The sequence below is a fragment of the Pelodiscus sinensis genome, chromosome 22 (assembly GCF_049634645.1).
Source record: "Pelodiscus sinensis isolate JC-2024 chromosome 22, ASM4963464v1, whole genome shotgun sequence".
In the NCBI taxonomy this organism is placed as follows: domain Eukaryota; kingdom Metazoa; phylum Chordata; order Testudines; family Trionychidae; genus Pelodiscus; species Pelodiscus sinensis.
Genome location: NC_134732.1, coordinates 16,372,979 through 16,388,793, shown reverse-complemented (window position 1 = coordinate 16,388,793; position 15,815 = coordinate 16,372,979). Strand labels below are relative to the sequence as shown.

General features: G+C 49.5%; 1 protein-coding gene across 3 annotated transcripts in view; it reads left to right on the top strand.

Annotated features, from left to right (window-relative positions):
• Window positions 1–10,421, top strand: part of LOC102449345 (histo-blood group ABO system transferase-like) — a 44,701-nt gene extending 34,280 nt beyond the window's left edge. For all 3 annotated transcript variants that reach the window (XM_075905352.1, XM_075905353.1, XM_075905354.1), the window contains one exon: window positions 9,145–10,421. In XM_075905352.1, the coding sequence (XP_075761467.1) occupies window positions 9,145–9,832 (688 nt within the window). In that variant the 3' untranslated portion in view covers window positions 9,833–10,421. The remainder of the gene's footprint in view (window positions 1–9,144) is intronic.
• Window positions 10,422–15,815: the final 5,394 nt, after the last annotated feature.

Here is a 15,815-nt window from a genome sequence, read left to right as displayed (position 1 = left end):
AGCAGATTGTTTGCGAGCCATGAGTGGTCCCTGCATTGGGACGTTGCCCAGTCCATCTTCCGCATGTGGAGATTTCCACACCTGGACCTGCTCGCCACAGGGCAAAACATGAAGTGCCCCCACTACTACTCCCTCATGGGACAGGAATGGAGTTCCTCAGGGGATGCTCTCCTCCTCCACTGGCCGCAAGGCCTGCTGTACGCCTTCCCACCCTTCCCACTGGTTCATAGGTCCTGTCGAAAGTGCGGGAGTTCAGGGCATCATTAATTCTAATCGCCCCAGCGTGGCCCAGGCAACACTGGTTTTCGACCTTCCTCAACCTCTCATGCAAGAGACCCATAACCCTCCCACTAGTCCCGGGACCTGATATCCCAGGACTCGGGCAGGCTTCACCACCCAGGCCTGCAGTCCTTTGACAGCGTGGAAGCTCCATGGTTAATGGCAGAAGAACTCCAGTGCTCTCAATGAGTTCAGAAGTCCAACTGGGTAGCAGAAAACCCTCTACTAGAACCACGTACCTCGCTAAGTGGAAGCAGTTTTGCTGTTGGGCTTCTCAGAAGCGGGGGGTATACCCAAGGTGGGCACCAGTCCCCCTGATCCTGGATTACCTGTTGGACCTTAGGCTCCAGCATCTCTCTTCCTCCTCCATTAAGGTCCACCTACCAGCCATCTCGGCCTTCCACCCAGGGGAAGGGGGGAAAACACTATTTGCCAACCCAATGGTCAACAGGTTCCTAAAAGGAATGGACAGGCTCTATCCACATGTCCGGCAACCCATTCACCGGTGGGACATAAAGTTGGTCCTATCCAAACTTATGGGGCCCCCGTTCAAACTGCTAGCCACGTACTCTCTCTTTCACCTATCATATAAGGTATCCCTCCTAGTGGCAATCACATCTGTGAGGCGGGTGTCTGAGCTTAGAGTGCTGACATCAGATCCCACCTACACAGTGATTTTAAGGACAAAGTTCAGCTCTACCCCCACCCAGCCTTTCTGCCAAAGGTGGTTTCTTCATTCCACGCTTCCCAGGACATTCTTCTACCAGTCTTTTACCCAAAACAGCACGCATCTGGGAAAGAGCAGGCTTTACACATGTTAGACGTTCGTAGGGTGTTAGCCTTTTATTTAGACAGGACCAAACCGTTCCAAAAATCAACACAACTTTTCGTAGCCATCGCGGAACGCATGAGAGGCCAACTTGTAACCACTCAGCGAATCACCTCATGGATAACTGCCTGTATCAGGGAGTGCTACTCCCTAAAGGGCATCTCAGCCCCGACCCTTAGAGCACACTCCACGAGAGCTGTGGCAGCTTCCACTGCTTTCGCAGTGCAGGTTCCCATCCTGGACATCTGCAGGGCTACCACATGGTCCTTGGTCCACACATTTGCCAACCACTATGAGCTGTCACATCAGGCCAGAGAGGACGCTATTCTATGTAGGGCGGTCCTCAGCTCCTCCGTGGTCTCGACATCCGGTCCTCCGCCTAGTTAGGTTCTGCTTTGGAGTCACCTTTATTGGAATTCACATGAGCAATCACTGAAGAAGAAAGAACAGTTACTTACCTCGTAACTATGATTCTTCGAGATGTGTTGCTCATGTCCATTCCAAATCCCCGCCCACCGCCCTTTATCTGGAATATGCTGGTAAGAAGGAACAGAGTGGGTGAGGGAGCCAGTAGGGGTATATATGGGCCGATATACCGGGGCCACTCCAGAGGGCTCCCTTGCTGACACTAAGGGTACTGCTGAGGGAAAAGTTTCCGACGGCGCATGCACGCTGTGCACACACGTCTATATTGAAATGGACATGAGCAACACATCTCAAAGAATCACCTTCCTGTAACTGACATTCTTCAAGATGAACATCCCTGGGGGTGCTCCACTACCCTCCCTTTCTCCCTCTACTTCAGAATGCCCTATGATAACATCTATAACACATTCTTTGCCGGGTTCTGGATAGTGAAGGAACTGAAGGGGGGGGGGTATGCATGCGTGATGGCACTGGGGGAGGCTCGCATGTGTGGCCCCCAATGCACTGCTAAGAAAAATCCATCGAGAAGTGCTGGGATGCTCAACACCTATTGTGGGGCACCCCCAGGGATGCTCATCTCGAAGAATGTCAGTTACAGGAAGGTGAGTAACCTTCTTTTCTCCAGCTACATGATCTGCTTCCACAACCCCTAGAAGGCAGAGGGGACATGTTCTGTTGCCGGCCAGATCGCTGCCTGCTCAGCTGTCCCCCAGACCCTGCGAGGGGGGAGGGGGTGCCAGAAGCCTTGAATGTGCTTTGGCACACAGAGCCTCTCCAGGCAAGGTGAATGTGGCACCGAGGCAGAGCTCTGAAACCACGCCTGCCTCGTCAGTTTCACAGACGCCGCACCGATGAACCACGGTGCCAGCTTCCACCGCACAGAGCCAGGAAGTGGAACCACCTTCCAAGCAGATCCATGGAAGCAGCACACCACCACAAGCGCACCACCATCTCAAGCACTTCCCGTAGAGGAGGCTGCTCTAAGCAATCAGCAGAAGGATAGCGCTGACACACACGGGCTAATAAAGAAAACAGCTCAGATGTCTGCTGAGGGGAGGTGCTCCGCCCCACTCCACCTGTTCAGGACTCACCCACCCCTCGCTCTCCACTCTACAAGGCATCTCCAAGGCTATGTGAGCAAGACTTGTTTAATTATCATCACAGGGGTGCATCTTCACCTCATCATTCATCCCCTGCAATGTACTAGTTATCATCATTGCAATGATCAGCCTTACCGCCCGCATCAATACCATTATCCACTGACCACAGTATCCTCCACAGTGGGCACCTTGGGATTACTGCAGACCATGGAGGCATCATTCACAGTGTTGATCTTCATCACCAAAAAGACTTCGGCCAGCCTTTCCACCCCATACGATCTTGACCATGCCAGAGTCCGAAGAGGAAGAGGGCCAGCTATCTGATAGTTGGGAGGATCCACATATACTCCCCTCATGAATCTTCCCCCTCAGGATGAGGCTATGGTCTCTGATGATACGCAGGGCACTGACAACTTAAAGCAATTTCAGGATCTCTTCAAAAGAGTGGCCATAACACAAGAAGTTAAGCTTCAGGAAGTAAAGGAGAAGCAACACAGTCTCTTTAAGAACATTTGTCCATCCACGAGGAGCAGAATAGCATTGCCCATTGATGAGGCCATTATGGAAGTCTTAGATGACATCTGGAAAACATCTTCTTCAGTTCCATCAACTTGTAAAAAGGCAGACAAAAAGTATTTTGTTCCCCCAAAGGACTTTGATTTCCTTTTCTCCAACCCCCAGCCCAATTCATTGGTGGTGGATGCTGCAAATCAGAGATACAAGGCTCCCCTATTTAGATTGAATATAGGGGACAGAGATCACAAGAAACTTGATCAGTTTGGGGAAAAGGCATACTCCTTGGCCACCCTTCAACTCAGGATAGCAAATTATACAGCTTTACTAGCTAACCATGGTTTTGGTAACTATTCAAAGTTAGCAGAACTCATGGAACACTTAACAGAATCCAAAAGAGCTTTCCTGAGAGTAATCATTCACAAGGGCCATACCATCACCTGCATGGCATTATTGGCAGCGATTGATGTAGCCAATATAGCTGCAAGGGCCACGGCCATGGCGATAGTCATGAGACGGGTATTATGGTTTTAGGCTTCAGGGGTTCCTAAAGATCTTCAGAACAAAGTAGAAGACCTACCCTTTGATAAGTAGGATGAGATATTACACAGTAGTAAGAACTCCCACACTACACAACACACCCTTGGGATGTATACACCACCACACAAGAGAAAGTACTATGCCCCATATAACTGGGCTAGAGACTCGTTTTATAATCGACCACAGAACAAGTCCTATGATTATACCAAAAACAGACAACGTATCCAGAAGAAGCACCTGCAGCAATAGCACCCCTCAGACTCTCAGCCTACCAAACAACAAATCTGAGACATTGGTCGAGGGTCTGCACAACCTCCCAGATCGTCCAGTGCAACAGCAAGAACAGAATGGCCTATTCCATCACAGGCTTTGCCCCATATCTATCACTGGGGCACTATAACGTCAGACCACTGGGTTTTGTTGATCATACATATGGGGTACACCATCCCATTTACTTCCATTCCACCTACCCACTCCCCCTTCTCATCCCTCTTCAGGGACCCTTCTCACGGGGCTCCTCTCAGACAGGAGATTGAGCAGCTTCTCCACTTAGGGGCCGTAGAAAGAGTTCCCACTCCTTACTGGGGAAGGGGCATTTACTCAACGTATGTCCTCACCCAAAAGCGCACAAGGGGATGGAGGCCAATTCTGGATCCCTGGAAGCTGAACAAGTTCCTGAGAAAACAGCATTTCAAAATGGTCACACTAGCCTCAATCATTCCAACACTGGACAAAGGAAACTGGTTCGCAGCCCTCAACCTACAGGACACATACTTTCATATAACAAAACATCCATCACACAGACGTTTCCTTTGGTTTATAGCAGGAGGGGACCATTTCCAATACGAGGTCCTCCCCTTCGGAATGTCATCTGCCCCACGAGTTTTCTCAAAAGCCCTTGCAGTAGTGGCAGCATACCTCAGACAACAGGGAGTGACGATTTTTCCTTACCTCGATGGACTGTCTGCTGAAGAGTCATTCACAAGAGGATGTGATCGACATGATAACAAAAAACAAGCAACTGTTCAACCTGCTGGGGCTCCTAATCAGTGAACAAAAGTCAACACTCACTCCCGTTCAAGACCTAGAATTTATAGGAGCAAGACTAGATGCCATATCAGCCAGGGCATGTTTTCCACATCAAAGATTCCATACGCTTCGAGATTTAGCTCTTGCCCTCATTGCAAACCCATCCACCACAGTCCGTACTTGCCTTCAACTCATGGGGTACATGGTGGCCACCACATATGTGGTACCATACGCACGCCTCCACTTCCGACCCCTACAGCACTGGCTAGCATCGATGTATACGCCCTCACATCACTCGTTGCACAAACAGGTGCTTGTGCCAGACAAGGTGCTGCAGTCACTGAAATGGTGGACATGTCCACAGAATCTGTTAACTGGAACCCCATTCCTATAGGAGGAGCCTGCTGTACAAATTACCACAGATGCCTCACTACTGCATTGGGGGGCACACCTCCAAAGCAGAACTGTACAGGGCAAGTGGCTACCACATGATGCTCTGTTACATAGCAACATTCTGGAACACAGCTGTCAGAAATGCCAGAAGGCATTTTGCTCCTTCCATAGCCAACTGCTCGGTTCATGTTCTTACGAACAACACGACCACTATGTACTATATAAACAGATGGGGGAGCCTGCTCCAGATCCCTGTGCACAGAGGCAGTCCAGCCTGCCTCTGAAACTGGTGTATAGGGCATGGGGTCACCCTGAAAGCCATGTATCTTCCCGGAGCAGGCAACACCATGGCAAATGCCCTAAGCCACAACTTTACAATTCAACACGAATGGGAACTTCACCCAGCAGTCACAGATACCATCTTCCACAGATGGGGCTATCCTACCATGGACCTCTTCACAACATCAAACAACACCAAATGTCCCAGATTTTGCTCTTGAGCGGGACTGGGCAGGAGATCCAGGAGTGATGCATTTCTCCTCTCATGGGATGAACCACTTTACTATGCCTTTCCTCCAATTCCATTGATTTCCAGAGTTGTGAAAAATTCAGCTTCACAGTGCTTGAGTTATCCTGATAGCACCTGCCTGGACCGAGCAGATTTGGTATCCAGCTCTTTGGGACTTGTCTCTCAAACCACCCTACCTGCTACCACCCTGGTACAACTTCTTGGTCCAGAATGGAGGCAAGTTGCATCACTGGAATCCACAGTCTGGAATCTCCGTGCACGGCTTCTTGATGGTTCCATGACCATGAGGCCCTCTGCTCTTGCTAATTCCTACATTAGATCTTAACTTGGTATTGACTGCTCTCATGAAACCCCTCTTAGAGCCAACGTTCTCATGTGCTCTGCCTCTACTTACCATGAAAGTTCTCTTTCTTGAAGCCATAACTTCCATGAGGAGAGTCAGTGAAATAGGCGTGCTAATGGAGGGCCCGCCCTATATAGTGTTTAGTACGGAGAAAGGGATTTTGAGGCTGCATCCTGTGTTTCTTCCAAAAGTCAGCATGATTTTCTACATCAATGAACCTGTTGTTCTGCCTGCATTCTTCCTGAAATCTCATGCTTCTCCCAAGGAGGCAATGCTACATATATTGGTTGTATGAAGGGCTTTGGCCTACTACATTGACAGAACTCGGGAATTTCGCGAAACCTCACGACTCTTTATTGCTATGTCTGGCCTTTCAAAGGGCATTCCCATATCGACCCAGCGAATTTCAAAATTGATAGCGACTTGAATCCTTCAATGCCATTCACTATCCGGAAAACCCTTGCCAGCTTTAACAAGAGCCCATTCTAACTCGGGCAATGGCAGCATCCATGGCATTCTTCAAAAATGTCCTTACAAGACATTTCCTGGGCAGCTACATGGTCTTCAGAACACACATTCTCAAAGTGTTACGTGATAATGGTTCAGTTGGCGAATGATACAATGGTGGCTACAGCGGTTTTATTCACTGTCATTACGCAGTAACTCCAAGTCCCACCAACCACTCAGGACACTGCTTGGTAATCACCATACGTGAAGCACCTATGGGGACGTCACCCAAAGAAGAAAACGGAGTTACTCAATTTGTGCAGTAACATCTGTTCTTCGAGGTGTGTCCCCCCATGGCTGCTCCACGACCCTCCCTTCCTCCCCGCTATTCAGAGAACGTCTGCTCTGTGGTGGACGAGGAACTGAGGGGAGGAGATCAAATTGCTGGCAGCTCAAGACACACGCTGTATATGTGTGGCCCGACTAGCAACTGATTAGAAAAAAGCTCCGATCTGCAGCTCCAGGGATCCCTGTCAGCATAAGTTGAGCACCCACAGGGAAACACACTTCGAAGAACAGAGGATACTGCACAAGGTGAGTAACTTCCTTTTCAGACAGCATTTAACAAGCTCTATTGCCAGCCAATTTCCGCCACTCCCTCAGTTTTTTCTAAGCACTTAGAGATGAACAGAAACTTTGTTATCTTTATCCGTCCTGTTTTACAAAAGGACTCCAGAGCAAAGTATAGTAAAATACCACGATTATTTTTCCACTATCATCCTGTTAAGCATGGACAAGTAGGTTTTTGTACCTGTGCTGAATCAGCCACAGAATCATAGAATCATAGAGCTGTAAGAGACTCAGGAGGTTGTCCAGTCCAGCCCCCTGCCTAAGGCAGGACCAATCTCAACTATATATATAAATATATGCCAGGCTGATTGGGCCACCAATTAGATACAGCACCTTTTCAATGTTGTACATCAATGAGACACGACACCTTAGGACAGAAAGCAAAGAATACCAGATCATTTTGAAAATACAGGGCCAATTTGGGAAGCTTGAATGATAGAAATGAGGATTGAATTTGTCCAGGATACTGGAGCTAACTTTCCCACCCTTGTAAAAAGTTTAATAGGATTGATAATGATTACATGCAGACAGGACTTAGAAAGACAAAACCCCAAGCAATGTAACACCCCTATATATGATGCTGGCACAATGGTTTGTAACTACCCCTGATTCAATATGAATTAGAATCTCTTCCCAATAATATCGTGGGTATAAGTAGCATATTAGTACCCTTTGTTTTATAGGGAGGGTTGCTAAATGATTCCTGGTGCACCTTTACATTTTCTTGTAATGAGAAAAGCGCTAACTTAAAAACGCTTAGCTTTGAATCAGAAATCAGTTTCTTCAAGCAAGGCTAAATATGTTGCAGAAAGGTCTTCTGGCACATCCAAACTGCATGTGGCTAGTAACTGCATTGGAAATGACTGTGAATAAACAATTCCATTCTTCACTCTGCTGTATATCTGTTTACAGTATAAAAAGGAACCAAACAAGAACAATAACCGGAAGGATGTTTCTCATTCACTACTACTGGGTTCTAAAGGGGCAACAAATGAGGTTGATGTTAATTTCTAAGAGCTACAGCGTACAACTCTCATGTTCATCTCTCACATAGTCAAATGAAGGGGGCTTGGATATTTGCAGTGTAACTGTAAAGCTCCTATTGGGTGTGAGTTGAATTCTGGAAGATAGTGATGCCTCACCTGGCCCTTGAGGGGGTTTGATGGATGTTTTAGAGGTTCCTTTGCTGGCTCTCTCCAGTATAAAAGCAGGATAAGGCTTCTGAGTGCTGGTGGTCCTAGTGCCCTGGCTGTTTCCCAGCCATTGATGTCAAATCACTGCCAGAGATCTTGGCTCAGTACTGGCTACATGGTGGGGAGTTCTTGTAACACTTGGTTCAGATACAGACAGGGTACATGTCAGCTCTTCATTTTTCTCAGGTAGACTCCCTTCCTGGCTGTTGGGAAGGATAGAGCGCCATGGTGTCTGTGCTTCATTTCTTGGCACTTCCACATGTATTCATGGGCAGAGCACTCATGTAATCAGCACAGTATCTAAGACCTCACTCGCTCCTGTAGCACAGACTCCATCAGAGTCATGTACAATGCCTTGAAGAGCTGAATGTGGCTCAAGAGATGAAGGTTGATTATCACCAGGGTTTGGAAGGAAGTAATCCTCACCAGGAAACTCGCACCAAATATTTTTTAAAACATTGTTTCTGATTAAAATATAAAAGTTATTTTTTAAGTGCATGAGCATTATCAATTCCTGCTTGCAACAAAGCCTGTTAGGTGGTGTCACAGTGATTTGTTACTTCTTAATAGAAATCTTATAGAAACTGGATTTTTTCCATAGGAGAAAACAACAAACATTTACACAGCTTTGATAATCACCAAGTGCTTTTAATTGGTTCATCTTCCTCTCCCCTCCCCGCAATAACAACAGCTAAATCCTAGATCCTTCTAGTTAGTCCAGCCGTGTCACCAGCCCTGTCAGTCCTTTCTCCGCCTCTTATCTTTTTCCACATTAAATTCAGAATTTTTATCCTCATCTTCATGATGCTGTACAGCTCTGCCCCTTTTTCCAGTCTTCTCCCACCATGCCTTTTATTTCTTATAATTTCTTTTTTTTTTTTTTTTTTTGGTAGGTATGTCGTGTTCCTCAAGAATCTTTTAGAAACTGCAGAGACGTATTTTATGGTTGGATATAAAGTGAACTATTACATTTTCACAGACAGACCACAAGAAGTTCCTAAAGTTGAGCTCAAAGAAGGAAGGAACGTAGTAGTTTTGCAAATCCAAAACTACTCGAGGTGGCAAGAAATTGTTTTGCGACGCATGGAAATGATCCACAACTTCTCACAGAAGCAGTTCATTAATGAGGTTGACTACCTTGTGTCTGTTGATATAGACATGAGGTTTAATGACCAAGTTGGAGTAGAAATCCTGAGCGACTTGTTTGGCACACTACACCCAGGATTCTACGGTTCAGAGCGTCAGTCTTTCACCTATGAACGTCGACCTGCTTCTCAAGCTTATGTGCCCCATGATGAGGGTGACTTTTACTATGCTGCAGCATTTTTTGGAGGAACAGTAAAGGAGGTTTACAAGCTGACCAAGAAATGCCATGAAGCCATCATGGTGGACAAAGACAATGGAATTGAGGCAATATGGCAAGAAGAGAGTCACTTAAACAAGTATTTTATTTACCACAAACCAACTAAAATACTTTCCCCAGAATACGTGTGGGATGACAATATGGGTAAGCCACAGATCCTCAGGAAAAGGAGGTTTCTTGCTGTACCAAAGAACCATGCTGCAATCAGAAATAAATGAAACTCTTCTCTGACCAGTCTTAGTGCAGTGGTGGGCAGCCTTCAGGCCACATGTGGCCCAAAGTAATCTGATTGCTATCCGCAAGATATTTTGCTGATGTTGATCATTTGCAGGCACCACACATCACAGCTCCTATTGGCCAGGAACAGAGAAGGACTGCCACTGAATGCTACAGGAGCGGTGTGCATAGTCAATGCTAGCAAAATATGTCGTGGCCTGTAATCAGATTAACCTGATGGGCCACAGGTTGCCCGCCACTATCTTAGTTCAAACTAACCTAACTGATATTGCAGGTTTCCTTGATTGATGAGAATATACCAGAGGTGGTCAACCCATTGGAGACCAAGAGGCCAAAACAGCAGTGGATAGAGTGATAAGAGCCATGTATTATACATTTATTTTTATACATCTGTCTATGTAGGTGCCGGTACTCTGGGGGGACAGTTGTTGAGCCAAAAAAAAAAAAAAAAAAAGCTGCTCCCTTTAAAAGCTACGTGTCCCAGCTGCCCCATATATCTGCAATTCATTTAAAGTTATGCAGATATATATAGTATACAAAATATAATGATAAAAATAACATTTTCGAACAAGAGCCACTCTCACTGGTTTGAAGGAGGCAATGTGGGCTCTGGAGGGGGAATAAGGGATTTGGGTGTGGGAAGAGGTGAGAGGTGCAAGTTCTGGGAGGGAATTTGGGTGCAGGAGAAAGCAGAAAAGGCTCAGGGAGGGGACTCCAGGCTGCAGTGTTGGGGTCAGGTGGAGGGTTGGATTTTTATTTTATTATTATTATTATTATTTATTATTATATTTGATTATTATGCTGAGCAAGCTGCAGGCTTGTGGATGTGAGGGTGCAGGAGTTTGGGTTGAGGGGCATGATGGGCTCAGGGCTTGGAGGCTGGGAGTATGATGGGCTCAGGACACAGATTTGCAGTGTGTGGATGGTGCACGAGTGTTGTGGCAGAAGACTTGAGATGTGGGGGTGCAGGAGTTTGTGGATATGAGAGGCTCAGGACAGGGGGTTCCAGTGTATGATGGACTCAGGTTTGGGGTCTGGGTGTGGGTGCAGGTGTGGGTGTGGGGCTTGGCCCCAATTAGGGGCTTGTTAGCCAGGCTTCATTCTTAAATAAAATATTATGTCAAACACAAGATGTTTCAGTGTTGTCTTTATTTATGAAAGGGGCAGGGCACCTGTTTTGAGTCAGGGGTCACTGACCCTTCAGAAAAGTTAGTCAGGGCCACACAAGTGAGATGCTAAAAAACAACCCCTTCAAAAGCCCCGAAGCCCCAACTGTGCTGGTGGGGGCAGGGAATAGGGTGCTGGAGTAAGGTGCTGGTGCGGGGGGCAGGGACTCATGGAAGGGGTCTGGCTAGGTGGAAGGGACAGAGACATCTGGAGCCAGTAGCTGGGGATCCTACAGCTGTACAGCAAGTCTGGGGTCTCAGTAAGCATGTGCACTGCTTCCCTTCCCCCAGACTGCCGGCACATTTCCTGAACATCTAGGTCTGTGGCACACCAGCAACTTACTTCCTGCCTGTGGGGAGGGGGAGTTCCAAGACTGTGCCAGCTCCAACTGCTCAGGAAGCGTGCGCTCTGCTCCTCGCTCCCCATGACAGCTGCACACTTCCAGAGCACTTGGAGCTAATGCCTACTCCCCCCTCACCCAATCCCCCCATCCCTTTCCCTCCCCTCCCCCAGAGCCAGCCCCCTGCCTCCCCACTCCAACCTGATCCCCCCCTGCCCCGCTCTAACCTAAGGCCTACCGCCACGTGTGTCTTCTTCCAGGTGCTAGGGTGCATGCGCTGAGTGGCCGGCCTTGAGCAAGCACTGGCTGGGACGCCATGCGCGGAGTGGGAGGGGCTGCAAGCAGAGTGGTGGGCTGCGAGCACACACTGGAACGCGGCTCAGAGCGGCCCCGCTGAGAGCAGTCTTGTGCAGAGAAGCCGGCCTGAGCAATACCATCAGGAGCCACAATTTTTTAATGAAAGCGCAGCATGTAGCTTGTGAGCCACGGGCTGGCCACACTGAAATATACAAACAATTGGTAAAGCTCTATAACTTTTTCTCACATATCATAAAGCAGAAAGAGACCTCAGGAGGTCATCAAGTCCAGCCCCCTGCCCAAGACAGGACCAATCCCAACTAGATCAACCCAGCCAGGGCTTTGTCAAGCCGAGACTTAAAAACCTCTAGGGATGGAGATTCCACCACTTCTCTAGTCAACCCTTTCCAATGCTTCAGCACCCTCCCAGTGAAATAGTTTTTCCTAACATCCAACCTAGACCTCCCCCATTATAACTTGAGACCATTGCTCCTTGTTCTGCCATCCCGTCACTACTGAGAACAGCCTTTCTCCATCCTCTTTGGAACCGCCCTTCAGGAAGTTAAAGGCTGCTATCAAATCCCCCCTCACTCTTCGCTTCTGCAGACTAAACAAGCCCAAATCCCTCAGTTTCTCCTCTTAGGTTATGTGCTCCAGTCCCCTAACCATTTTGGTTGCCCTCCGCGAGACCCTTTCCAATGCGTCCACATCCTTTCTATAGTGGGGGGCTCAGAACTGGACACAATATTCCAGATGTGGCCTCACCAGAGCTGAATAAAGGGGAATAATCACTTCTCTAGATCTGCTGGTAATGCTCTTCCTAATATTGTAGGAGACCATATCAAAAGCTTTGCTAAAGTCAATGTATATCACATCCACTGACTTCTCCATATCCACAGAGCCAGTTACGTCATCATAGAAGCTAATCAGATTGGTCAGGCATGACTTGCCCTTCATGAATCCATGTTGACTATTCCTGATCACTTTCCCCTCTTCCAAGTGCTTCAAAATGGATTCCTGGAGGATCCCTTCCATGATTTTTCCAGGAACTGAGGTAAGGCTAATGAGTCTGTAGTACCCTGGATCGTCCTTCTATTTTTTAAAGATGGGCACTATATTTGCCTTTTTCCAATCATCTGGGATCTTTCCCGATCTCCATGAGTTTTCAAAAATAATGTCCAAAGGCTCTGCAATGATAATTGCCAACTCCTTCAGTACCCTCGGATGCATTAAATCTGGGCCCATGGATTTGTGTATGTTTAGCTTTTCTATATAGTTCCTAATCTGTTCTTTCCCCAGCAATTTTAGCCTTACAACGGAAAGGTTTTTCTGTGTGGTAAAGCAAGCGAAAAGCTGATGAAAAATCTACCAATATTGCTGATAAAAATAGGCCTAAATCAAGAAAGTATGAAAGTGACGTATCTTTTGGTTTCACAAGTGTTTTTGTTACTGGAATAGAACAGCTTCAATTTGTTGTCAGAAAATGCTGTCCGCTGAAAGTATAAAGCCAAGCAGTCAGGGTGGGGTCACACGAATTCATTTTAGGGGGTTGTGGTATCACAAAGTTTGAGAACCCTGTGCTAGACAATATTGAGCGCCCCTGGTTCAGTGGGTTTCTCCCAGAGGGTGAGGACGAAGGACTCATTGTTTGTAGACTCCTAAGGTAAATACCGTGGTTAGTTCTTCATCTGCCAAATGAAAGGTTCTTGCAGACACCGAGCGCGGGACAGAAAATCTGCTTTTTCTTTTTCTCACAAACCGTGGAGCGTCCAGACGAGAATTCCCTGCAAGGCTCTTCCAGCTCTCCGGGTCTAGGACTCTGTGACTGGGGGGAGCGGCCGGCTCGGCAGCCTTGGAACATGCAGCCCCCGCCCCAGTCACCCGGTAGGTCCACGGGAAACAAAGCGCCGAGAGGGGCTGAAGAACTTGACTGTGCGGCCCTCGGCCGCCTGGGAGACCCGCCCCCACTTCTCTGCCGGGGCTTGCGGGGGGGGGGTAACTGCCCCAGCCCGGCTCCCCCGCAGGCAGCGGCCCAGCCTCGCCCCTTCCCCTGCGGGCACGGACAGCCCCGGGCCCAGGCGCAGGCAGCAGCCTCTGAGGATGGGCGCTACTCAGGGCCCCCCCCCCCCGGCAAAAGGGCGGGTGATTTTCCCTGGGGGCGGGGCAGCGCTACCGTACAACCGCCCCTCCCCCTCCCCGGGGGGAGACGCGCGCCTCCGCCTCCCTGCGTTTCCAGGGCAACAGGCAAGCGCCTGAAAACTCGCGCCGGCGTGCAAAGGTTCTCGCGAGAAGATGAGTTCTCGCTCCCTATGTCTCCGACGTCCCGGGTTGCCAGGGGGGAGGGGCGCTGGGGAGAGTGACCCCCCCTTGTGTTGCTGTGGGAGGGGCTTGCTGGGGAGAGTGACCCCCCCCTTGTGTTGCTGTGGGAGGGGTGCTGGGGAGAGTGACCCCCCCCTTGTGTTGCTGTGGGAGGGGCTTGCTGGGGAGAGTGACCCCCCTTGTGTTGCTGTGGGAGGGGTGCTGGGGAGAGTGACCCCCCCTTGTGTTGCTGTGGGAGGGGTGCTGGGGAGAGTGACCCCCCCTTGTGTTGCTGTGGGAGGGGTGCTGGGGAGAGTGACCCCCCCTTGTGTTGCTGTGGGAGGGGTGCTGGGGAGAGTGACCCCCCCTTGTGTTGCTGTGGGAGGGGGTGCTGGGGAGAGTGACCCCCCCTTGTGTTGCTGTGGGAGGGGTGCTGGGGAGAGTGACCCCCCCTTGTGTTGCTGTGGGAGGGGCTTGCTGGGGAGAGTGACCCCCCTTGTGTTGCTGTGGGAGGGGTGCTGGGGAGAGTGACCCCCCCTTGTGTTGCTGTGGGAGGGGTACTGGGGAGAGTGACCCCCCCTTGTGTTGCTGTGGGAGGGGCTTGCTGGGGAGAGTGACCCCCCTTGTGTTGCTGTGGGAGGGGGTGCTGGGGAGAGTGACCCCCCCTTGTGTTGCTGTGGGAGGGGTGCTGGGGAGAGTGACCCCCCTTGTGTTGGTGTGGGAGGGGGTGCTGGGGAGAGTGACCCCCCTTGTGTTGGTGTGGGAGGGGGTGCTGGGGAGAGTGACCCCCCCTTGTGTTGCTGTGGGAGGGAGTGCTGGGGAGAGTGACCCCCCCATTGTGTTGCTGTGGGAGGGAGTGCTGGGGAAAGGGACCCCCCCCTTGTGTTGCTGTGGGAGGGGGTGCTGGGGAAAGGGACCCCCCCTTGTGTTGCTGTGGGAGGGGGTGCTGGGGAAAGGGACCCCCCCTTGTGTTGCTGTGGGAGGGAGTGCTGGGGAGAGTGACCCCCCCTTGTGTTGCTGTGGGAGGGGTGCAGGGGAGAGTGACCCCCCCCTTGTGTTGCTGTGGGAGGGGTGCAGGGGAGAGTGACCCCTCCCTTGTGTTGCTGTAGGAGAGGTGCAGGGGAGAGTGACCTCCTATTTCCAGGGCCGGCTAGAGCCTTTCCTGCGCTCCGACACATGGCTGGCTCTGCCCCTGTGCTCCTGGCGCATGTGCGGCCCCCCCTCCCCCAGTTTTTCAGCTGCTTTTGTGGAAAAACTTGCCAGCTGTCTACACTGTCTGCTTGAATTTCCGCAAGAACACTGACATCTCATGTAAGATTGTCAGTGTTCTTGCGGAAATATTATGCTGCTCCCGTTTGGGCAAAAGTTCCTTTTGCATAAAGCTTTTGTGCAAAAGGGCCAGTGTAGACAGCTCAGATTTGTTTTGCGCAAAAAAGCCCCGATCGCAAAAATGGCGATCGGGCCTTTTTTGTGCAAAAGCGCGTCTAAATTGGTACGGACGCTTTTCCGCAATAAGTGGATAAGCATCCGTGCCAATCTAGATGCTCTGTTCCGAAAAATGCTTTTAACAGAAAACTTTTCCGTTAAAAGCATTTGCGGAAAATCATGCCAGTCTAGACATAGCCGTAGACTAAAGTGTGATCTACTCTCATCCTGCCTACAGGCTGGTAGAATTCCCTCCTCACCCACTTCTCATAATATTGGAATGTTGCTGCTTCAGTGCTTCTCATTTCCCTAATTGACAAGCCTGATGAATTTTGCAAAAGTGCTAGTGGCCCCCTCCCATTTCTCAGGAAAGGTGTAAGAACAGAGGGGAGCAGTGTCCTGTTAGGACAGTGGTCTCCAACCTTTTTACACCCAAG